At 45.6% G+C, this 25,331-nt stretch overlaps 1 protein-coding gene across 2 annotated transcripts in view; it reads right to left on the reverse strand.

Moving 5' to 3' along the window:
• Nucleotides 1-343: 343 nt before the first annotated feature.
• LOC120919416 (sterile alpha motif domain-containing protein 9-like) overlaps nt 344-25,331 on the reverse strand; it is a 34,193-nt gene continuing 9,205 nt past the window's right edge. For both annotated transcript variants that reach the window (XM_040331580.1, XM_040331578.1), the window contains exons 2-3: nt 19,198-19,239; nt 344-5,197 (exon numbers count right to left, since the gene is read on the reverse strand). In XM_040331580.1, coding sequence (XP_040187514.1) covers nt 429-5,197; nt 19,198-19,201 — 4,773 coding nt within the window. In that variant the 5' untranslated portion in view covers nt 19,202-19,239 and the 3' untranslated portion in view covers nt 344-428. The remainder of the gene's footprint in view (nt 5,198-19,197; nt 19,240-25,331) is intronic.

Raw genomic sequence — 25,331 nt, forward strand, 5'->3', positions numbered from 1 at the left:
GGACGCACTGACCTTTCAAAAGAACTGCGGTTCTCTTGAAAGGCAAGAACGCGGTGACGTCATTGCGTACGACAAGCATGCGCTCGTCACAATCGATGCCGTCGCCGCCATCTTGCTTCACCCTACCTATGCCGTGGAAGCTACCGCGCATGCGTCAAAGTTATTTCGAGCATGCGCGGGTTTCCACAGCGACAGGTAAGTATACACACTTTCGTATTTCTCGTCGGGAAACGGGCCGACAAGACTCTTGACGAGAAAAAAAGAGAGCAGGTTCTCTGTTTTTTTTCGTCGAGATTCTGGCCAGATTTCCAGACGAGAAACCTGAAAGCCTCGTATACGCGACCGGTTTTCTCAGGAAGAAGCAGTTTTCTTGCTGTTTTTTGCCGAGAAAACCGGTCGTGTGTACGAGGCTTTATAGTCAAGCTGGGCTACTGCACTTTTATATTGTATGCGACTAATCCTGTATATGTAAAGCCGAGGTAGAAGGTTACATTTTCATTTCCGCTGGGTACAGAAGAATAGTTTATGGGAATAATTTCAAATCTTTCTTTTTTGCAGTGTCCTTTGGCGTAAATCCTCCCATTTTCAGCAAATCCCGGCACAGTTTTAAGCAGTCTCTGCACACTTTCTAACTTTCCCACCTCTCCATCATCCCACTTTAATCTCCATTCATTTACCGGTCCTTCCATGTGTTTTTCTACAGTGCTACGGTGCAGAAATTTCTGAAGACCAAAGCCTTGTCCCAAGAAAAATAGTACATTGCTTCTTTTCTTCCGAACGGAGACATTTTTGATCCTGATTCCATGTAGTCTCCGGACAGACTGAAGAGCATAGTTTAGGATGCCATCCTTTTTATCATCTGGCTCTCTATCGATGATCTCATCAGGCCAGTAGAGCAGCAACAGCAGCAGATAGGCACTTGGCGGAAAAGACTTCCTCTGTGTTTGAAATTTCTTGCTCAGTTGCCTTAACTCCGGAAACGAGAGAAGTTTAGGAGAACTTGGGTCTACACAACCCAAAGCTATATGACTCATAATGTAGTTGATTAAATCAATATCATCCAGTATTTCATTTTCTATGCATTTCTTGTACAGATCTACAATTTCAGAAAGTTTACCTTTCGACCTATTATCCTTGTTATCGGATAGTATGGAAAGGATTGTTGTAGTGCTTCCACCTCCCAGTCTGTAAATGTTCATCTTTTGAAGTAGTTTGTTGATTGAATTTTCTGTATCGGTTTCAGACGGCGATAGCTGGTAACTAAAAAACTTGGCAAATGCTTCTATTTTCCTCATCAGCCATTTTCGAGGGGTGAACACCCTTTCTTCCACTTCCCTTTCTTTCACTTCGCTGTTATGTTGCCCTCCATCAATTTTATCAGTCTGAAAGTAATTCAATTCTTCAGCTATCCAGTCTAGAGCATTGTAAAGGTTTCTGTGCAGGCCTTTTAAATGGCTGTGATATTTGGACCATGGTTTCTTGATGGGCTCTGGAATATAATCCGTCAAGAGATAATGTACGAGTTCGCAGCTCTCACCTTTTTGGTCTTTTGGAAAGATTTCAATTGTCGATAACAGGTGCAGCAAACGGCATCCGACTTCCACTTCTCCGAAATATCCAGCATTGTTCATCGTGTCCATTTCTGCTTTTGCGGCTTTTTGAGCTGCCTGAAAACACTGCATAGCTTTTATTGCATATTCTAGGTAGTCTGCTACTTTATCTATAGGTTCAGCACTATCTAAAGGTTTAGTGTTATGTAGAGGTTCAGCATTATTTTTCTTATCTAATAAAGAAAAAAACCACTTTTTATACACTTGGCCTTCTGTGTCCAGAATAAATGAATCTTTCGGAAGCTGAGATCTAGCGGTTTCAGCCCAATGTTTGGCCTCTTCAAATTTCTCATACTTGTAATGCAACCTTGCAAGCTGCTGTGCTAGAAAGGGATCTTTATCAAACCGTTCGTAGGCCGCTTCCAGAAGTTTCACGGCTTTCTCTTGTTGTTTTTCAACGTTACAAACATGTTCAATAAGAGGGGACAAATACGAGTCCACACCGTCACCTCTACTTATTTTACGCCGCCGGAAAAGCAAGTCCCTAACAAATCCAAGAAATTCATCTCTGCCAAATCTGTGCTTGAACAGGACATTTTCCTGAAGGAGGTCCATGGCTATTTGACTTTGTGGATATTCAGGAAGCTGTTTTAAGATTTCCTCCGCAACTCGAAAATGTATGATATGAATGCAGTTAATGGAAGTAACGAGATCCACTTGTTCAATGAATATTAGCCTTGCTTGTTCATTTAAGCAACTGTTGAAGTTGAATTTCCTCAATGGACTTGATTGTGTTGTATATGGTTCAAGGCCTAGGAAGGCCTCGCAGTGCGAAAAGGATATGTAGGAATTTTGAATGTAGCAATTTAACAAAGCTACATAACGCATTAGACGTGTCACATTTGAAGAGTGGTCAACATTAAGCATGATGTTATGTACAAAGTTTTCCACATATTCTTTAACAAATTCTTGGCTCATTAAAATAAATATGATGATGGATTCTGGTGAGAATTGCTTCTGAAGCTTTTCAACTTTCGTTGCGAATTTCATCTTTTCTTCTTCGCTCAGTTTGTGGGTGATGGCGACAGTTTCGTGCATTGAAAACCTTAGAAGATTTTCAGGGGCATTATCTCTTTTACAACTGAGTAGAATAAAGCATGGTTTCAGGGAGAGAATTTTCATAGATGTCATTGCTTTCATTAGTTCATCCCTCAAGTCATCAATGTACTCATCATCGCAGTCTTCAATGAGGAGGAGGACGGGGAGACATTGGTTCATATCCTTTTCATCATATTGTCTTAAATTGACAGCATGTTCACATACAGTCATTACTGGAAATGATGACTTCACTACAGCACATCGCAATTCTTTACGTTTTTTCCAAAGAATTTGCCGTGCAACCGTGCTGCCACCACTGCCTGGTTGGTGAACAATTTTTATCCGGGCAACAGGAAGTCTTACAGGATTGCCAATATTATTTAATAAGGTTTCAACTTCCTTACAAGCTTCTCTTTCAATAAAGTTTTCACAGAGATTTTTTTCTGCAAGCCAGAGGTGATTCCAGCAGACTTTTCCGCCTCGATAGAAGGTAGTCTCGATTTCATCGATTTCCTCCTTGGTCAGGTCCTGCAGCCCTGTACTGTCACATTGGTTTTCACACAGCACCTCCAATGAATGCATCTTCTCTTCATCTGGTCTGGCAAGGATACACACTCCCTTTGTAGAAACACATAACTGTCTAGGAGAAGATGATGAAGGTAGAAGGCTTTGGACTGTTGCATCAACATGACTTAGCTTCATGCCCACAATGCTTCTCTGCTCTAGAATCTCCATTGTACAAGAAGCCTGTGCCTGGCTGGTCCACATCTTGTAATTGTCTTTGCTTTCTGAAATGCATAGTACATACTCCATCCCATTTAATTCTGTGTAGAATTCATGAAATGTATTTACAATGGGCTTTTCTACGGGGGAAAACAACAAGAAGATGACAATAAAGTATCCCTTTGGAAGAATTTCATCACATAAAAAAGAAACAGCTTTTTTTAGAAGTTTCCTCTTTGTTGTAATCCAAGTGTTTTCGTCACAGGCCTCATCTTCCCCCCTGTAGTTGCTTCTTCCATTACAAAATATCCAGCTGGTTTGATTGAAGAGGGAGAGATTTTTCTTGAGGTCACTTGTGCTCACCCCACTTTCATTGGAATAGCTCTTTAAGGAATGGATGTTTATGGCGTGGTGCTCCTTATATTTAGCACATAGTCCATTGCTGTCAGAATTTGGGTCAAAGTCAAAAACACACAAAATTTTTAAACGTGTCAGAAATGTGATGTGAGGTAGGAGAGCCTCACTGCATTGATTGGTGACTAGTATGTATCTGAGAGACTCGTTGAGGTATTTTTTCCCATCAGTCAACAGAACTGATAGTTTTCTCCCTAAATCTTCTGTTATCGATGTGTCACCGCTCACATTCAGTTCTGCTCTCTCTCTAATTTCATCGACATTTCTGAGTCCCTGAATAAAGGCGACCTTATCATCGTCTGCCACAGGTTCAGACTTGGCACCAATCCTTTGGTACATCGCTTTCTTTTCCTGAATCGTTTTATTGGATTTTTCATTGAATTTTGGCAAAGTCACCTCAAACACTTTTCCTTTTACCTTCTTTGTTTCAGGCACAATGTCAACTTCCACTACAAATTTCTGTTCGTTTGAGCCTCTATCGACAACCTCAATAAATTTTGGAGGGCGAATGCAATATCTTGCTGCATCACTTGTTACTTTAGGGAAACACTTCTCGATACAATCCAAGGCATCAATGTACCAGTCTGGGTCTTTTACAGGAATGCCAGCTATTTGCCCATGTTTGTAAGTCTTGTCTTCTACACTGTCCATCACACCAAAATGTATTGTGCCATTCGTACGCATGTTCATGCAGGCACAAGCAAATCGGAGAACTTCGTAGGCAAATTTTGCCTGTAGTCTGACTCGATCCAACTTTGCTGCAATAACAAGTGACTTGTATTCATGACAAGGTGTAATGAGATCATCGACTCCTGTTTCTGGTGGAAGAACCTGGTTTTTAAGGTATTTGAAACCTTCAACTTGTTTATCAAATGGTCGGAAAATAGCCATGGTTATAGGTTCTGATTGTTGTATGCATTTCTTCTTGTCCGGTTTGGATGGATTTGGTGGATTCTCAGCCAGTGTCTGGTTCCCCAGTGTCAAGGATTGCATGGGTTGTACAAGTTCATCATCAGTAGAAGATTGGACTGCTTCTGGTTGGGTGGCACTTTGAACTTCTGTGGAAGCAGCTTCAGCGTTGGTTTTACCTGAGTGCTGAACATCATCTGAGTCTTTTACCCTGCCGGGGACATTCAAGGGTGGTGAACTGGATGTATTATTTCCAGCCCCCGAGTCATCTTTGCTTCGTTTTTGATCTTTTATAAGCTCATTTCTCTTTTGGATTAGCAGCTGAATCTGCCCTTGCTTCATTCCAATTGTTTTAAGAAAGTCATCTTTGATTTCTTTTAGAACTGGTCCGGTTACTTCTTCATCATATAACTTATCAATATGCACAGGCTTTATTCGTATGGAGTGGAGCCACGATCGAACATGGTCCTCCGTCCAGTCATCCACAGATACGGTCATGTAATCTAAGAAGAAAACAAAAGACACGATCTTCAGTAAAGGCTTGAACCCACCATGAAAGGAACGTTTATTTATATACCCCTCCCCCAGCTTACATCTTGCATTGAACAACTGCCAGCGTGAAAACATTACATTGAAAAAATATTGATCTGCCTCACATAATACTAAGTTACAGTTGGGTCCATTTATATTTGGACACAGGCACAACTTTAGATTATTCAGGTATTTACCAAAACATATTCAAGCTATAATTATATAATGGATATGGGTCGAAAGGCCACACTCTCTTGTTTAAGTTGAGGGTATGTACATCCAAATTGGAGGAAGGGTTTAGAAATGACAGCTCTTAAGATTAGCCACCCCCCCTTTTTTAAAGGGACTAAAAGTAAATGAAAAAGTAAATGAAAAGCTGTTTCATGGTCAGGTGTGGGCTACTCCTTTCGTTATGTCTTCATCAATTAAGCAGGTAAAAGGTCGGACGTGACTGGGGGGTCACACACGTCTCCCACATCTTTGTTAACGATACGTTTATCTCCTTTGAGGATTTAAAAGGTACGGTGTGGAGTGACGCATACATTTTTATACAAGTATCTATTATTACGCCATGCCGTTCGGGCGCAGTTTGGTGGTCTGACCCAGGAGCTCACTGAATCACCTTTGGAGGTGCTAATGTCGTTCCCGGATATTGAAAAGCTGGTTACGACTATTTATTCCCGCCTGCAGTCTGTGGGGGTCAAACCCTTTCAGATTGCTCAGCAATGAGAGGTGGACATTTCCCGGGGCTGTCCGAGGAAGGGTGAGAGGAGGCCTCGGAGGTCTGCTTCCTCAATCTTATCGGGTCTAATGATCATTTTGTACAATTTAAATTTATACACCAGTTGCACTATACTCCTGCCAGGCTGGCCCACATGGGATTTGATTCTGCTGCTTCTTGCTCTAGGTGTGGCTTCACTGAGGCCGGTTACATACATATGTTTTGGTCTTGTCCCGCTCTATCAACATTTTGGAAGGACTTGTTTTCTTTCTTTAAGGACACCTTACATTTACCCATTCCTCACACACTGGAGGTCGGGCTGCTGGGAGTGCTCAATGACTTTATGCTTGAACTCTGATACACACTGTTTTGTTTTATGCTAGGAAATTCATTCCAGATATTCAAATGTTGTAACGTATGGCGAATAAGGTTATACACATCTTTAAACGCATTTATAAGGGAAGGACCTGTCCGAAAAAGTTTACTAAGATTTGGCAACCCTGGCTTGATATTGCAAATTCCTTTTGGAAAGACACCCCGCTCTCCCAGCCATAGCGGGCTATCGTCATGAGTTGAACTGGTACGTCTGTGGGTTGATGGGTGGTGGGGTGGTTGGTTTGGTGTGTTTTGAATCTAGTTGGGTGTGTGGGTGGGCTGTTAGTTGAGACTGGTTGTGTGCATGTGTGTGTGTTAGACTGATGCCGCGTACACACGACCGTTTTTCGGGTTGAAAAAAATGAAGTTTTTTTTAATGTCATTAAAAATTATCGTGTGTGGGTTCCAGAGCATTTTTCACGATGTAAAAAATGGGCATTAAAAATTTATTTTTTTTATTTTATTTTTTATTTTTTATTTTTTTTAAACCACCTCAGCTTTTACCAAATCCTAGAGACCAGCTCATGGTTTGATGCTTCTTACGTCTCATTTTGTGGTTTGCATCATATGTGGTTTATATACTATGCTCCTTATGTTTTTTTTTTTTTTTTTTTTTTAAATATAGGCCAACACTAATACAAAAGCGACAATAGCTTATTACAATAGCTTGCCATTGTGGCTCTATATTATTAACGCCCCCCCCCCCCCTCTTGGCTCCCCGGAATCTCCTAACTTTTCCCTCGCAAACTAAAACAGTCTCAAACGTTCCTCGATCATGAATAGTGTGTGACTCGCTCTAGGAAATGACCATAACCGGGGAAGCTATAATTTCCTTGTTGTTAACATATGGCTTGTTAGTAGCATACCCTAACTCTTTCTGCATAACTCCATGTTTTTTTGTAATCCCTCCATTTTTCCCATTTCTCCCTATGTCCACCGATCGTCTCTAGGTGACTATCCTTTAACTCTTCCAGCCTGTACGTTTCCTCCACTTCGTCTATCCAGTTCCAAACGTGTGGACTTTCCGTCTCCTGCCACTTTTTGGGTATAAGTTTCTTAGCGGCATTTAGGAGATGAGGAAGTAAAGACTGCTTATATTTTTTTCCCCTCTTGGCTGCAATGAAAGAGCACGACCCAGGGGTCTTTCTTTAAATCTTCGCCCGTAATAACTTTAATTTGACTCAGAATTATGTCCCAGTAAGTTTGTATTTTTGGGCATAACCACCAAAGGTGGGCCATCGTGCCTCTTTCTGAGCAGCCCCGCCAACACTCTGCGGTCTGATCTGCTTTATATTTGTTTGCTTTGTCCGGGGTAATATACCACCCTGAGATACACTTATAATTTGTTTCGGCAGTTCGTACGTCGATTGCGGATGAATGGGTAAGGTGCATAATCCTCTTAAAACTGTTTGTCCCTCTTGTGGTTCCTAACTCTCTTTCCCATTTACCTATAAAGGGTGCTTCGCTCCGTGAACCTATCTTTACCAATAACCCATATAATTTAGTGATAGTGCCCTTTGTATTCTTAGATTTGCAAATCTTCTCGAGTGGAGTTAGCTCCGCCTCCGTCCGTAGTGGACGGGGGAGGTGCCGCACAAAGTGATGCAACTGGGAGTAATGCCACCTATCCAGGTTCCAAAAATCCGTTTTGGATCTCAAATCTTCGTAGGTCATTATCTCTCCCTCTTTAATAATATCCCCTAAGTGAACAGTGTCTGCCTTGATCCAATTCCCTCCAATTTTATTTTCCCCTGGTGCAAAATAAGGATTTTCTTTTAGGTTCATTAATGGGGAATTAAATTTACCCTCTAATTGTGTCAGGGTCTTGTCCCACATTCTTAAAGTGTCCCGTGTTAAATCATGTGTTTTGTGGTCTAGTACTCTGTGTTGTGCAGGGATCCAAATAATATTATTTAAATATTTATTTGTTAGTGCTTTCTCAATTTGCACCCACCTTTTGTCCATCCTATCCCGTGCCCATTCTACCACACGTGCTAAGACCGCTGCCTTATAATAGCTTTTGATATCCGGAACTGCCAGACCGCCGAGTGGCTTACCCTGTTTTAGGGTGGAGAGGGATATTCTGTGCTTCTTATTTTTCCAGACATAGTTTAGTAACAAGGAATTAAGGATTCTCAAAAATTGCTGAGGGAGGGCTATGGGGACTAATAAAAATTTATAAAGAATTTTTGGGATTACAACCATCTTCAGCATATTAATGCGTCCGGTCCATGATATGGGTTTATTAACAGTTCTTTTTAATTCGCTCTTGATCTCATTTAGTAAGGGAACATAATTTATTTTATACATCTTCTGGACTGTGTTGGCCAGTTTGACTCCTAGATACTTTAATTCTTTGGTCCAGGGGAACACACAGATCTCCTTGACCCGACCCGCCTCCTTTTTGTTTAAATTAATATTCAGAATTTCAGATTTAGTTTCGTTAATTTTAAAATTTGAAATGGCACCATATTGTTGCAACACTTTGGAGAGCTTTGGGATAGATTTGGCCAGGTTGGTTAGGTAAAAGAAAATATCATCGGCGAAAGCCGATAATTTATGTTCCTCCCCTTCTACTCTAACTCCATTAATGTCGGGGTCGTTACGTATGGTAGACAGCAGAGGCTCTAAGGAAAGAATGAAAAGAAGGGGGGACAGGGGACATCCCTGCCTTGTCCCATTTTTCATCTCGAAGGGGTCCGATAGTGTTCCATTAATTTTTATTTTTGCTGTAGGGTGGTGGTAGAGTGTTTTAATCCAGCGGGACATCCTATTTCCTATTCCCATGGCGTTGAGAGTCTCCATCATGAGCCCCCAGTCTACCCTGTCGAAAGCTTTTTCAGCATCAACTGACAGGAAAAGACCTGGGGGCTCATTCTGCCTTATGGTCTGTAGCAGGAGAATTGCCCTTAGACTATTATCTTTGCCCTCTCTGTTGGGCACAAAGCCTACCTGGTCGGGGTGAATCAAAACGTGCATAGCCCCTTTCAGTCGCCCCGCAAGAATCTTGGCAAAGAGCTTAGTATCTGTATTTAACAGAGAAATAGGTCTGTATACCGAACAGAGAGAGCTATCTTTCCCTTCCTTCAGAATTATTGCGACCGTAGCCGCAGTAGCTTCCCTGCTGATTTCAAATTCAGACCCTAGCCCATTGAAGTATTTGCACATCCTCGGAATCAAAATGTTGCTAAATCTCTTATAATACAGGGAGGGAAACCCATCCGGCCCCGGGCTTTTACCGCCCGTGGTGGTATTTAGAGCTTCTTTTATTTCTTCTTCAGTTATGGGGCGGTCCATATTTAAACTTTCCATCTCCTCTAAACTAGGAAGTCCTGCCCTGTCTAGGAAATCTCGGATCTTCCCCTCCCTTTCCCCTGCCTGCCACCCTGGATTTTTTAATGTATAGAGTTCCTCGTAATAATTTTTAAATGTATCCGCTATTTCTCTATTTGCATAAACCATGTTCCCGTCTTTCCTTTTAATTTTTTCGATATAGTTTCTAGCTTTCTTTTTTTGAGCCATTTTAGCTAGTAGCTTGCTTGGTTTGTTACCCCATACGTATCTCTCTTTAGAGATACAGTTAAGTTTATTTCTCACTTCCTGTTCCATGATCTCCTTGAGAGCGTCTCTCTTTATAGTTAAATTAAGGTATGTTTCTTTTAATCCCTGCGCTTTATGTTCGCGTACTAGGGTCTCTATCTCTTTAGTCAGGGTGTTTGCTTTACTTTTCATCTCTTTTTTTTTTTTAACGCCCTCCGCGATTAGAATTCCTCTGATGTAGGCTTTGTGTGTCTCCCAAAGGGTTGCGCTGGTTATCCCTTCTGTATCGTTGATGAGGAAGAATTGTTTTAATTCCTCCTCCACCCTACTTGCCCCTCCTTCATCGCGTATCAGGCTATCATCCAGGCGCCACACCGGCCTCTGTCTCTTTTGTGTGGACAATTTAATTTTCATAGAGATTGGTGCGTGGTCTGACACCGTCATAATTCCTATGTCCGTTTCCGTTATAGAGTCCAGAAGCCTGTGGTCCGCCAAGATGTAGTCGATTCTGGAGTATGTTCCGTGGGGGGGGGAGTAAAACGTGTAGTCATGTTCCTTAGGATGGAGAATCCGCCAGGCATCGACTAGTTGGTGGTCATGAATCTTTTGTTTAATCCTTTGTAAAAGCCCATTTTTTGTCTCCCTCCCACGGAACGTACTATCTTCTTTCGGATCAAGGACGAAATTTAAGTCCCCCATCAGGATCGTATATCCCTCGGCGAAATCATTTAACTTTCCCAGAATTTTCCCTAAATATTGGGTTTGATGAACATTTGGGGCGTAGATATTTGCTAAGGTATAGACAATGTTGTCAATCCTTACCCTAAGGAATATAAATCTCCCTTCTGGGTCTGTCATCCTTGCCTCTAGGGTAAATCCAAACCCCCTTGTGAACCCAATTGCCACGCCCCTAGCGCGTTTCGAGATAGAATCCCCATAAAACCAAGTGGGGTATGCAGGGGAAAAAAGCTTAATATTCGCATCTATGGTTAAATGGGATTCCTGAATAAACACGACATCCGCTCTAAGTTGTTCAATCTCTGCAAGGACCTTGAGTCTTTTAACGGCTGAATTCAGACCCTTAACATTGTAAGATAGAAATTTTACTTCAGTCATTATTCTATAACTAGATCATGTTGTAATGAACTGTCCACGAGATTCCTTGGGAGCCAAGTTCCCTTTTCCCTTCCCCTTCCACAGCCCCCCACCCTCCTCTCCCCCTCTCCCTCCCCCCCTGCCCAGGCCAATACATCGCCTCTGAACCGTAGGGATCCTTGGTACCCCCTACCCATCGGTTCTTATGGCTGAGGTGGAGCTCCTCCACGCCCCTCCCACCCTTTTTTCCCCAGAAATTCCGGGGACTTGATCTTAAGTGGGTGGGGTAACAGATCTGCCCTCCTCCCTCCACTCATCCCCCCCTCCCTCGTCCCATCCCCCCAATACCGGATAGTATCCCCCGGGACCTATCCCCCGGGACCACCCTGGGGGTCATGCACCTTTCCACTAGCTATTCCACCCATCCGGGTAAGTCCACCACAGGCATATCGAATTTGCGGCAAAATCCCACCAGGTCCTCGGGAAATATTAATTTTGCTGACACCCCTTCCTTGTGGCCTATCAAACAGGCCGGGAATCCCCACTGGTAATTTATATTAAGTAAACGCATCTGTTCCAATAAGGGTTTTTGGTGTCTTCTTCTGGCCAGGGTTTCCCAGGCCAGGTCCGTGAAAATCTGAATCTCTGTCCCGGCATAGGATAGCGGCGACTTTTTTCTCAGTTTTCGCCAGATCTCCTCTTTATGTTCAAAATGTCTGAACCTAGCAATAATATCCCTATGCCAATTGCCTCCTCCCTCTCTGATCTTTCCCACCCTATGGACCCGTTCTAATTTGAGGGGACCTTCCGAGGCTTTTTCAAGGAGGGGGAGGAACAGGTCATCGAGAATTTTTCTCAAGTCTTCACCCTTTTCCTCCTTAATTGAACGTATTCTTAAGTTTTGCCTTCTGTTACGGTTCTCTTGATCTTCTATTCGATATTGCAACCACCTCTGGTTTTGTTTCAACGACAGATGTTGGTTTTTTATTTCAGTGAGGTCAAGGTCCTGCTTTTCAATCTTTTTCTCGGCTTCCTCTACTCGTTCTAACACGTGATGTAAGTCCGTTCTTAATGTGCCGATTTCCTCTCTTATTACATTCTCCAACCTCTTTAACATGGCCTCCATTTCTCCCATAGTGGGAACGTGGGACTCCCGGCTAATGTCGTGCATTTGACTGGCTGCGTGTTCGGATTCTATTGAAATGTCAGCAATTGGGGTGGCCACCTCCCCCGCTCCCTTTTTCAATGTCCCCGGTTTTTCCACTTTTTTTATCTGACCTGGGCTCTTGGTACTCCCGTCCGGGGTCATATAGTGTCTGATCGTGCTTGTAGAGGAAGTCTCTTTAGGGATTTTCGGGGCCGCCCCCCTAGTAGACCTGTTCATATTATATTTTTTTGTCTGTCTGATGCGTTTCCCCAGTTTGAAGAAAAAAGGCAAGGAAGAAAAAAAAAAAAAAAAAAAAAAAGAAGGAAAGAAAGGATGTTTTGCACCGGGTATTTCCGGACGACCTTAAAAGTTGAATATTTCTATAAATTACCCCAAGCGTTAGGGTGAACTCATAGGAGAAGGGTTGCATACGTTTTACATCAAAGGTGATACCACCCCGTTTGAACCAGCCTTCTTGGGGGGTCGTCTACAATGGGGGTCCAGTAATCTTCCCGCAACAACGGGCCGGGTAGGGGGGCTGTATATAAGGGGGAGGCCCTTATATGCCGCTTATTTCCTTCTTCTTTTCCTCTTTTCTCCTCTCTTATACAACCCCTCCTTTCCCCCTCTGTGATAACCAGATAACCTCAAAACCAATTGGGCTGTTACGCCCTGTGCCCTGTTATTTACCTCTGCTCTTGGGTTTCTAGATGCCCCGAGGGCTTTCCAACACGTCCATCCAGCACTCCGGGCCAGGCCCGATGGGGGGGTAAAAAATTCTCTGACGTTGTCTCTAGTATGCCGATCAAGTCCCCCGGTAATTTCACAGAGCTCTGCGGAGGTAAGTAAAGTATCTCCTAGGTGACTGGTACTTGCCAGCTACACCTCAGTGGTGGTTCCTGCAGTGCGTGTGGTCTAAAAACCTAAAGACCATACATACTTATACTCCTTGAGTATAGCAAATTAACTTTTCCTTATTCTATTATTTTTGGTAGACAGCCAAACTTAATCAAAAGAGTAGTGCGTATTTAGTGTATTTAGTGTATGCCTCTGATGTTTGCCTGCTGTTTCCAATACAGAACCCCCCTCCTTAATTTACCTATATATTTTTTTTTTTTTTTAACAGAGGTAGGTACGGTGACTCCAGGGTGTCTGATATTTATACACTAAGTGTCCACATTAAAGTCCATAACAAACAGGGCTGTATTTGTAGACCATCAGCGTTTAAACTCTTAGGGAATATATTGAGAAGAGATATAGAAAAACCAAATTTTTTTTGCAAGGCACCTTTATGACGTTTGAAGTGTAACAGATAAAATGAATAGATAGGCTCCACTTTCTCACCCTGTCTCCGCTGCTTGGACTAGGTCTCCAGATCCACACACTGCAATCATAAGGTTTTATACCAATAACAAAAGGGTTAATATTACCTCGTTCGCTGGTCTTCTTGCAAAAGAAGATTTGTTTTTTCCCCATTTCCTTTTTCCTCCTAGTGCCAGGATTTCCAGGGCATTAATCCGAGCAAGGAGGGGGGGGGGCGGGCGGCCAACCAGCGTGCCCCAAAAGGAAGCCTCCCAGCTATTTCCTCATGGTGAGCTTCACCTGCTGCCGGGGGGGGACGGGGGGGGGGGGGCGGAGGATGAGAAATTCCCGGAGAGCGGAGGGAGTTGGCGTGGTCTACGGGGTGAACGGACTAACCGCTCGGTGACCACCCTCCCTGCGACGCATCCGCCGTCGCTGGAACACCGCCGGGTCGAGGTCCCTCCATCCCTCGCAGCCTTTCCTGGGTCAGATCCGTGGCGCTTGCAGCTCCTCCCTCCGACGTGCGTGCTTCACGTGCACCACGTCATCCCGTGACCTGTAAAGGCTTTTTGGCATTAAAAATTTCTAACATGCTCTAATTTTTCACGTCGTTTTTAACGTTGTGTTTTTTTACGTCGTAAAAGATGGTCGTGTGAGTGAGTGAGTAACTTGTATAGCGCAGCAAATGCGAACTTAATCGCCTCAAGGCGATTAGAATCCAGCGTCGTGGTCTTTCAGAAGAGGTGGGTCTTTAGTTTTTTCCTAAATGCCCGATGGTTTTCCTCTAAGCGGATGGTGGTGTGTGGGCTTTAACGACATGAAAAAAACGTGCATCCTCAGAAGCAAGTTATGAGACGGGAGCGCTCGTTCTGGTAAAACTAGCGTTCGTAATGGAGTAAGCACATTCATCATGCTGTAACCGACTGAAAAGCGTGAATCGTCTTTTACTAACACGAAATCAGCAAAAGCAGCCCAAAGGGTGGCGCCATCCGCATGGAACTTCCCTTTTATAGTGCTGTTGTACGTCACCGCGCTTTGCTAAAACATTTTTTTTACAATCGTGTGTAGGCAAGGCCGTTTTAATTATCGTGTTGAGAAAAACTTATTTTTTTCTAGACCATTAAAAACGTAATTTTTTACAACCCGAAAAACGGTCGTGTGTAAGACTGTAACTGCTATGTATCTCTACTGCCTATTATGCTATGACTTACTGTGGTCCACTTCGGCTACCCTGTCTCACTGGTTGTTTTGTGTTTCCTCCGTTGAGAATCCTGGGTTTAAAATGGTCTCAGGATATCATATAACCCTGCTGTGATATTCTTCTGCACTGATCTATACACGTGATATAACCATTTATGAGCCTTATTGATAATTTTATTTGCAGAAAATCAATAAACAAAAGCAGGTAAAAGGTCTGGAGTTGATTCTTAGGCCTTGTACACACGACCGGATCTGTCCACGGACCAGTTTCAGCAGACAAGTTCGTTCGTGTGTACGGCCGACCGGACAGGTTTCCAGCGGACATTTGTCCAGCCGACCGTTTTCCAGCGGACAAAAATTTCTTAGCATGCTAAGAAATCTGTCCGCTGGAAGCCTGTCCGTCGGACGTGTTCGGTCGTCTGTACAGACTCACCAGACACGTCCGATCGGCCGCCATCCCTCGCATGCGTCGAAGTGATTTGACGCATGCGTAGAAGCATTGACCTTCCAGGGTCGCGCGTCGACGCGTCATCGTCGCGACACGTCACCGCGTTTGTTTTCCGCTGGGATTTTGGTCTGATGGTGTGTACAGCCATCAGACCAAAATCCGGCAGCGGACATGTCCGATGAAAACGGTCTGTGGACCGTTTTCATCGGACAGATCCGCTGGTGTGTACGGGGCCTGAGTGTGGTATTTGCATTTGAAATCTATTGTTGTGAACCTTCATCATGCTTTCAAAGGAGCTGTTCATGCTAGTGCAACAGGCCTTTGTAAGGCCTCAAAAATTAAACAAATCCATCAGAGAGATATCAGCAACATTAGGAGTGGCCAAATCAACAGTTTGGTACATTGTGAGGAAAAAGAACGCACTGGTAAGCTCAGCAACATAAAAAGTCCTGGACGTCCATGGAGTACAACAGTAGTGGATGATAGCGGGATCCTCTCTAAGGTAAAGAAAAACCCATTCACAACATCCAGACAAGTGAAGGACACTCTCCAGGAGGTGGAGACAAGCGAAGGACACTCTCCAGGAGGTGGAGACAAGCGAAGGACACTCTCCAGGAGGTGGAGACAAGCAAAGGACACTCTCCAGGAGGTGGAGACAAGCGAAGTACACTCTACAGGAGGTGGAGACAAGCGAAGGACACTCTCCAGGGGGTGGAGACAAGCGAAGGACACTCTCCAGGAGGTGGAGATAAGCGAAGGACACTCTCCAGGATGTGGAGACAAGCGAAGGACACTCTCCAGGAGGCGGAGACAAGCGAAGGACACTCTCCAGGAGGTGGAGACAAGCGAAGGACACTCTCCAGGAGGTGGAGACAAGCGAAGGACACTCTCCAGGAGGTGGAGACAAGTGAAGGACACTCTCCAGGAGGTGGAGACAAGCGAAGGACACTCTCCAGGAGGTGGAGACAAGTGAAGGACACTCTCCAGGAGGCGGAGACAAGTGAAGGACACTCTCCAGGAGGCGGAGACAAGCGAAGGACACTCTCCAAGAGGTGGAGACAAGCGAAGGACACTCTCCAGGAGGCGGAGACAAGTGAAGGACACTCTCCAGGAGGCGGAGACAAGTGAAGGACACTCTCCAGGAGGTGGAGATAAGCGAAGGACACTCTCCAGGATGTGGAGACAAGCGAAGGACACTCTCCAGGGGGTGGAGACAAGCGAAGGACACTCTCCAGGAGGCGGAGACAAGTGAAGGACACTCTCCAGGAGATGGAGATAAGCGAAGGACACTCTCCAGGATGTGGAGACAAGCGAAGGACACTCTCCAGGAGGTGGAGATAAGCGAAGGACACTCTCCAGGATGTGGAGACAAGCGAAGGACACTCTCCAGGAGGCGGAGACAAGCGAAGGACACTCTCCAGGAGGTGGAGACAAGCGAAGGACACTCTCCAGGAGGTGGAGACAAGCGAAGGACACTCTCCAGGAGGTGGAGACAAGCGAAGGACACTCTCCAGGAGGTGGAGACAAGCGAAGGACACTCTCCAGGAGGTGGAGACAAGTGAAGGACACTCTCCAGGAGGCGGAGACAAGTGAAGGACACTCTCCAGGAGGCGGAGACAAGCAAAGGACACTCTCCAAGAGGTGGAGACAAGCGAAGGACACTCTCCAGGAGGCGGAGACAAGTGAAGGACACTCTCCAGGAGGCGGAGACAAGTGAAGGACACTCTCCAGGAGGTGGAGACAAGTGAAGGACACTCTCCAGGAGGTGGAGACAAGTGAAGGACACTCTCCAGGAGGCGGAGACAAGTGAAGGACACTCTCCAGGAGGCGGAGACAAGTGAAGGACACTCTTCAGGAGGTGGAGACAAGTGAAGGACACTCTCCAGGAGGCGTATCATTGTCAAAGTTTACAATCCAAAGAAGACTTGAGGAGAGCAAATGCAGAGGGTTCACCACAAGGTGCAAACCATTCATAAGCCTGGAGAATAGAAAAGCCAGATTAGATGAGCAGTTCTGGAAAAGCATTATTTGAAAGTTGAAAGTCTGCACTTCAAATTAATTTGGATTGTTTCTTTTTAATTATTCTGGTGGTATACAGAGCCAAAGTCTGAAAATTGTGTCCAAATATATGTAGCGCCCGGCTCCCAAATGACTGGGCACCATGTTAAATTTAGTGGGTGTCTGAGCGATAACATGGCTCAGACTGTATGTTTTATTCTAAATTAGCCTCTGTCTTGGCAGTGGTTGTGCCTGGTAGCATTTTCCCACCGTTACCTGTAGGTGGCGATACCCCCACAGGTCAGTGTTGCAACCCAGGTAAGCCACAGGTCATTGAGTGTCTTTTCTCAGGAGTAGCCCAGTGGGAGTTGTGCCCCCCGCTGTGCATGACGGGAAGGGATACTTAAGGGGCAGAGGCCATGTTTTGGGGTCCTTTGCCTCGTTGCCCTCCTGGCTTGAGGTATGTGTTGTGTGATTTACAGCCCCGGGACCACGTTGGCTGCATCTCTACTAGTAGGCCCAGTTATGTTGGCTGGGGTCTACGAATCAAGGGGGATTCCAAGCTGTCCATCTGAGTGAAGGAAGCTACACTTAATGAAGGAAACCAGGGGAGGACCTGCCCTGGAGGAGACCAAGCGGAAGGCTTATGTCTCGGGATAGGCCTGGTGACTTTATTAAGGAGGGATCCACATATCAAATCGTCCTACAGTTTGCCGGGTCGGCTTAAAGACTTTTTCAACTGTACGGCTGGAAGTTCGGGTGTTACATCCTGTGGTAGAGGATTCCGGACTGTTCAATTTGTTCTCAATCAGTCTGTGGCAGAGACTGTTAGTGAACTGGTTCATGCTTCATTCCAGCTGCTAGGCCAGGGGAGAGGGGCCTATCCGGGTGAGAGGGGCCTATCCGGGTGAGAGGGGCCTATCCAGGGGAGAGGGGCCTATCCGGGTGAGAGGGGCCTATCCGGGTGAGAGGGGCCTATCCGGGTGAGAGGGGTCAATCCGGGTGAGAGGGGTCAATCCGGGTGAGAGGGGCCTATCCGGGTGAGAGGGGCCTATCCAGGGGAGAGGGGCCTATCCGGGTGAGAGGGGCCTATCCGGGTGAGAGGGGTCTATCCGGGTGAGAGGGGTCTATCCGGGTGAGAGGGGTCTATCTGGGTGAGAGGGGTCTATCTGGGTGAGAGGGGTCTATCCGGGTGAGAGGGGCCTATCCGGGTGAGAGGGGCCTATCCGGGTGAGAGGGGCCTATCCGGGTGAGAGGGGTCTATCAGGGTGAGAGGGGCCTATCCGGGTGAGAGGGGTCTATCAGGGTGAGCAATACCCACTCAGGAGGGAGTGGTGAATGACTTTGGAGTTGAGGGGTTTTTCCCCAGTGATCTGTAGCGAGTACCTGAACCTTCCCTTCCTCTTCTCTACAAGTTTTCAGCAAAAGAATAAAACCCGGACAGTTGGAGGTTTTCCATCTTGTGTGGACATTGGAATTCTTTCAGACTCTCTTCCCCTAGACGACAAGTGTTGAGGTAACGTGCAGGACCCAAATCTAACCAGCAGCTCCTCCGGGGTAAGTGCTACATATATATGGACCTCACTGTACATACACGCGTTGTATATATTTTTTCAAGTATAGAGCCAAAATGGAAACCGGAAAGAGAAGAAGGTCTTTTCTCTGACATTGTGGGGTGGGGGGCGGCAGAGCGCACAGCGGGGCGACATACCTGGAAGCATGGGGTAGCAGCCCCTCTTTTAGCTTGAATTTGAACTCACAACCTGCTGGACGGGTAAGGCCCCTTTTTTTTGGTGGCCCCAATCGGACCATCCATCTATTGCCCTCTATGGAGCTGCGGGTGTCAGGAGAGACGTGTCCGTTGGCATCTGATCCTATCTGCTAAAAAACACAAACGGGATCCATTCCCCATCTGTTTATTGAATGGGATGACCAATCGGGTGATACAGACAGGCGGCCCATTTACTGACCTCCGACTGCCCACAGAGGACAGTGCGCTGTGTCTGCAGACAGACGGACAAACCATCCGCCTCTTCATCTGGGGTCAGCGGACACATTCCCCACTGAGCAGGCGGGCTTCGGGGGGAGTGTGAAAGGGGTCCAACCAGCTATTATAGGAATAAAAAAAATATTCTCTGTGACTTACCCATTGTTATCTGTGGAAATCATCCACGCTTCTCTATAGAATCTGCAACAATAAAAACAAAACAGAACACGTTATTATATCAAATAAAAGGCAATCAAAGCATTTAAGGTGGATATATATATATATTGTATATACATACACTATAATAATTTACAGTATATATACCTGGTGTATACACACATTGTCTCACAAAAGTAAGTACACCCCTCACATCTTTGTAAATATATTATTCATTCATTTCTTGTATCTTCAGTGACAACACTGAAGAAATGATACTTTGTATCTACAATGTTGTGTAGTGAGTGTACACAAGGGGGGGGTGTACACGGGGGGGGGGGGGTGTGTCTAGTGAGTGTACAGCTTGCATAGGATGCGTTAAAGTGAAAAAACATTTACCTTTACAACCCCTTTAATGTGGAGAGCTGATTGGAGGAAAGGGACACACCCTCCTTCACACAGCACACAGGAACAGAGCTGAGGCTGTCAATCACAGGTGTGCTGAAGCTCCCTACCCTGTTACCTTTTTTATCTCTTGGTGTCAGGATTGACTCTCCAGCTTCCTTCTAACCTGGAATGCAGAGATAGCAGATAATGCACGGAGTGTAACTGAGGAGACCATCCCTGCCTTTGGCTGTAGATGTCTTCCCTCTCATTACAGCAATGGAAAGCCCGTCATCGGGATTCATCCTCTAGAGGAGACGCGTTCTTCGGCAGGCTCATTACAGTGTCTATGGAATGTACGGTCTGGGCCCTCGTTTATGGAAATTTTTTCGCATGTTTTTAAATCCTCCTTTCCTGGCTGATCCTCATGTCTGCATGTGGTGAGTCAACTCTGCCCTTTGCCTCCTCTTAAAGGAATTGTAAAGGAAATTTTTTTTTGCCTAAAATGAATGTCTGCAAGGTAGACAGACAGAATAGTGTAATGATTCTGTTATTAAATTCCTTCATCTATATCACCTCCGGTGTTCTAGTTTCTGTTCTCTCATTCACTTCCTAGTTTGCGGCGCTCGTTCATGTAAGAACTACATTTCCCAGTATGAAATGCGGCACGCCCAGTAATTCACACCTCCTTGAAGTCGTAGAGAGCGTCCTGCCGCACAGATGTAGTTCCCAGGAGGGGTTAGCACGTCACTGACCACCGCAGTAAACACTCCCGTCATGGTGGTCAGTAACAATCAGACAAACAGGAAGTAAACAGAACAAAGAAGAAATAGAGCAACTTCTGAGCAAAAACCAACAATGAGGAAGTGAAAAGAATGTCTGAAGGTAAAGGATGATTATTATGAAAAAAAAATTCCTTTACAACCCCTTTAAGTAGTCTATGAAGAGTGTTTATCACCCCACATAGACAAATCGCTCCGTATGGGACACCCAGGGGGGAACTGAACTGACATGAGGATCAGCCAGATTACTTTATGTCAGTGGGACATAGCTAGCTACCAAAGAGGGAGGGAAAAGCTACGAGATTGACATCTGAGTATTGCAGCAAAACAAATTGTGTATTTACAGTGCAGATCTAGAGTTCAGTTACCGATAACAACGAGGACAGAGAGGTGGGAACGCCTATAGGGAATGATAATTACTCTTTTATGGACCTGTAGGGTCAAGGTGGCAGAGTTGACATCAGGTAGGCCAGCGAAGATAAAACCAAGATTTCTTAGGGTACTTTCACACTGAAGCGCTGGGTGCGTCGGTGGTAAAGTGCCACTATTTTTAGCTGTGCTTTACTGTCGTTTTTGCCGCGATTTTCGGCCGCTAGCGGGGTGGTTTTAACCCCCACTAGCAGTCGAGAAAGGGTTAAACCCACACACAAAAGTGCAAGCAGCCTTAAAGAAATTAGTTTCTTGGAGCGCAGTATGGGACGCAAGATCTGTATTGTAAAAGATATTTGTAAATTCTGTATAAGGCCAGTTACACACGAGGCGGAGTCCGCCTGCTCCGGCCAGCTCAGCGGGAGATCAGTCCGCAGATCTCCGCTGAGCCGACGGATGACATGCTCCTCTCTGCTTACTGAGCGGGGAGGGGCTTGTGTAGCGCCGCTGATTCCTATGGAGCGATCTGATGAAAACAGACAGCATGTCTATTTTCATCAGATCTCACCCAATCCGCCATGGATGGATATGTATGTATCGCCATACGTCAGATTTTGGCGGATCGGATGTCAGTGGACATGTCTCCACTGACATTCGACTCTCCATAGGACTGCATGGAGCGGCCGTTCAGGTCCGCCGTCAAAACTGACAGTCCGTCCGTGTGAAAGGGGCCTAAATCTCTATTTTGTATGGTTTGTCTATGTATTGCACTCTGCACTAATAGGGCTAGATTCAGATAGAATTGTCTATCTTTATGCCCGGCGTAACGTATCTCAGATACGTTATGCCACCGTAATTTAGGGCGCAAGTTCTGTATTCAGAAAGAACTTGCGCCCTTAGTTATGGCGGCGTAACGTATCTGTGTCGGCGTAAGCCCGCTTAATTCAAATGTGGATGATGTGGGCGTGTTTTATGTATATTAACTGTGACCCCGCGTATTTGATGTTTTTTATGAACGGCGCATGCGCCTTTCGTGAAAAAATCCCAGTGCGCATGCTCTAAAATCCGCCGCAAAACGTCATTGCTTTCGACATGAACGTAAATTACGTACATCCCTATTCGCGAACGACTTATGCAAACGACATAAAATTTTCAAAACTTGACACGGGAACGACGGCCATACTTAACATAGGATACGCCTCATATAGCAGGGGTAACTATACGCCGAAAAAAGCCTAACGTAAACAACGTAAAAAATGCGCCGGCCGGATGTACGTTTCTGAATCGGCGTATCTAGCTCATTTGCATACTCCTCGCTTAAATATACGGAAGCGCCACCTAGCGGCCAGCGTAAATATGCAGCCTAAGACACGACGGTGTAAAACACTTACGCCGGTCGTATCTTAGGGAAATCTATGCCTAACTGATTCTATGAATCAGGCGCATAGATACGACGGCCCGCACTCAGATACGACGGCGTATCTCCTCTCTGAATCTAGCCCTCAATGTTTAGATTATGTTTACATTCTTTGAAGTTCTGGTTAGAATTAGCCTGCCTATGTTACGCCCCTTGTTACCATAAAAGTACTATTGTAATATTGTGATCCCTATGTAATCACGTGTATAAAAACCTTCAATTGTGCCAAATAAACAGAACAATTATTGGAAAGATGTGGCGTGGATCTTTGTGTCTGTTCCCTACTGCACAATTTAATTATTTGGAACCATTGATCAATATGAGGATAGGAGTTGCCTATCTATACATTTTCCAGAACATGTAACATTACCAATAAAACACCCAAAAAATATCTAACTGGGGTGGGCAGCTGCCCACATAACAAATGGATCGAGAAGGCTCAATAGACTTGGAGAGCAGCTTGTGGCACCTTATGCCTGAACGTGGCATCTGGAGGCCTGTACATCCACCGGCAGAACTATACAAATGTGCGGACAGAAGCCCAGGTGGTAGCCTTGCAAATCTCAGAGACGGATGCCTGATGAAGAATTTAAAGATAAATCCAGATAAACATGTAACAAGAGCGCTGCGAAATGTCAGGACCTAGCAGATAATGTCGGAATTGGATGAGGGTATTGAGAGGATGTGATCTTCAAACAGTTCAGGCCGCACTCAAAGAGGAAAGCGATCTCTAATAGAAAACAGGTAAAAGAAAAAGGCGCCTCTAAGTGCAGAATTAAAAACTTTTAATATCCCCAAAAATGGAACAAGGATCCCAGAAATGACATCAGCGGAAGGGGGCAACAACCAGCGTGGACCGCAAACAGGAAATTGGTCATCAAAATGGGACGCGTTTCGGAACTACTGATTAAAGAAGGAACCAATCAGTAGTTCTGAGACGCGTCCCATTTTGATGACCAAGGGTTTATTCAAACAGAAGTGTCAAGGATGAGATTTGTTCTTTCGTGGTACTCTAAACGAGATGCTGATTGAGCGTGGGGGAAGGACGGAATATGTCACACAGAGTAAGAATAGGCCTTCTAGGTGTGTTTATAGACTCTGTCAGAAGCTTATTTTATTGGCCTTCACTGTATAGAAAAATCAAGTCAGATAGGCCCCTATTTCTGAGGACTTCAACAACCATGACCTCTTGGGCCAAACGGCTGCAATGAAAATCACCAGAATTTCTTGCATCTCGATCCTTCTGAGAAGCTTCAGGGGTAGAGTGGTCCCGCCTGGTCATCCACTGTAAAGGTTCAAGAGTCCCTGGACCTGGTGACAAATCTGTCCAGTTGGTGAATCTGGGCACAAAAAGATCCACGTCTGGCGCCCCCCGCCTGTGGCAAAAGGCTTGAAACAATTCCAGATGGGGACTCCATTCCTCCGGGACCCAGATGCTGAAGACTAAGAAACTCCACCTGACAATAAGTTTGAGTCCCGGCTACCAAGTCCATGTGACCCGTTTCCACTTTTAATCTGACATGCTTTGTGAAATGTTCTCCCCAGAGGGGTCCTCACTACCTCTGTAGATGTGCAGACGGGGGAAGTACTCCGTGTCAGGCTCTAAGGTGAACCCAGGTAGTGTGGAGAAACCGCTATGCTGTGCCAATGGAGGGGAGCCAGGAGCTGTGCCCAGAAGGTGGAAGAGGCTGCACAGCTGTAGTAGTGAGACTGAAGCATGCGGGTATAGTGAGTGCCAGGGTTTGTGAAGGAGATAAAAGGCACTCTGGGCGTGAATTTTTAAAGGGCATCCACATTGTGCATGGTGTTGAAAAACAGGGTTTTTAGCTCCACCCTTCATTATGGACTTATCCTTACAGGGGTCTTCAGGGACAAAGCTCTGCTGCTGGCACATCACACCCCTGAACCAATATAGCACCGTGTGGTTAGCGACATGCCTTGTACTATGTGCCAAGAGGAGCCCCTACAGAAGGATCCAAGGTATTCCAACAACTCCCCCCGCTTCTTCAATCTCTAGGGGGGCTGGGATACCATCCCCCCCAAGGCTCTGTCAAGGAGTTAGCCCATCTGGAAGATGCAGTAGGAGCTGCAGCGGCTATGGTGCGTTAGAAACCTTGATAAAAGAATCACCAGCGATAGAGAGGAACATCCATAGGAAGAAGGTCAGTCACCTAAGAACACTATCTGGGAGGGGGTATTAAGGGGGATGTGCCTGCTGGGAGGGGTATATAGGGGGATGTACTTGCTTCCTGTAGGAGGAGTTCTATAGGGGAATGCCCCTGTTGGGTGTAGGATGAGTTTTATAGGGAGATGTCCCTGCTGGTTTTGGGAGGTGTCATGTAGGGAGATGCCCCTGCTCGGTGTGGGAGGAGTTATATTGGTGAGGATTCTTGCTGGGTTTGGGAGGTGTCATATAGGGAGGAGTTTAATAGGGAGATTTTCTTGCTGGTTATGGGAGGTGTCATGTAGAAAGATGTCCCTGCTGGGAGTGGGAGGGGGTATATAGGGTGATGTCCCTGCTGGGAGTGGGAGGAGTTTTATAGGGAGATTTCTCTGCTGGGTGTGGGAGGAGTTTTATAGGGAGATGTCCCTGCTGGGTGTGGGAGGAGTTTTATAGGGAGATTTCTCTGCTGGGTGTGGGAGGGGGTATATAGGGTGATGTCCCTGCTGGGAGTGGGAGGAGTTTTATAGGGAGATTTCTCTGCTGGGTGTGGGAGGAGTTTTATAGGGAGATGTCCCTGCTGGGTGTGGGAGGAGTTTTATAGGGAGATTTTTCTGCTGGGTGTGGGAGGAGTTTTATAGGGAGATGTCCCTGCTGGGTGTGGGAGGAGTTTTATAGGGAGATGTCCCTGCTGGGAGTGGGAGGGGGTATATAGGGTGATGTCCCTGCTGGGAGTGGGAGGAGTTCTATAGGGAGATGTCCCTGCTGGGTGTGGGAGGAGTTTTATAGGGAGATGTCCCTGCTGGGTGTGGGAGGAGTTTTATAGGGAGATTTCTCTGCTGGGTGTGGGAGGAGTTTTATAGGGAGATGTCCCTGCTGGGGGTTGGAGGAGTTTCATAGGGAGATGTCCCTGCTGGGTGTGGGAGGAGTTGTATAGGGAGATTTTTCTGCTGGGTGTGGGAGGAGTTTTATAGGGAGATGTCCCTGCTGGGTGTGGGAGGAGTTTTATAGGGAGATGTCCCTG

The sequence above is a fragment of the Rana temporaria genome, chromosome 12, assembly GCF_905171775.1.
Source record: "Rana temporaria chromosome 12, aRanTem1.1, whole genome shotgun sequence".
In the NCBI taxonomy this organism is placed as follows: Eukaryota; Metazoa; Chordata; class Amphibia; order Anura; family Ranidae; genus Rana; species Rana temporaria.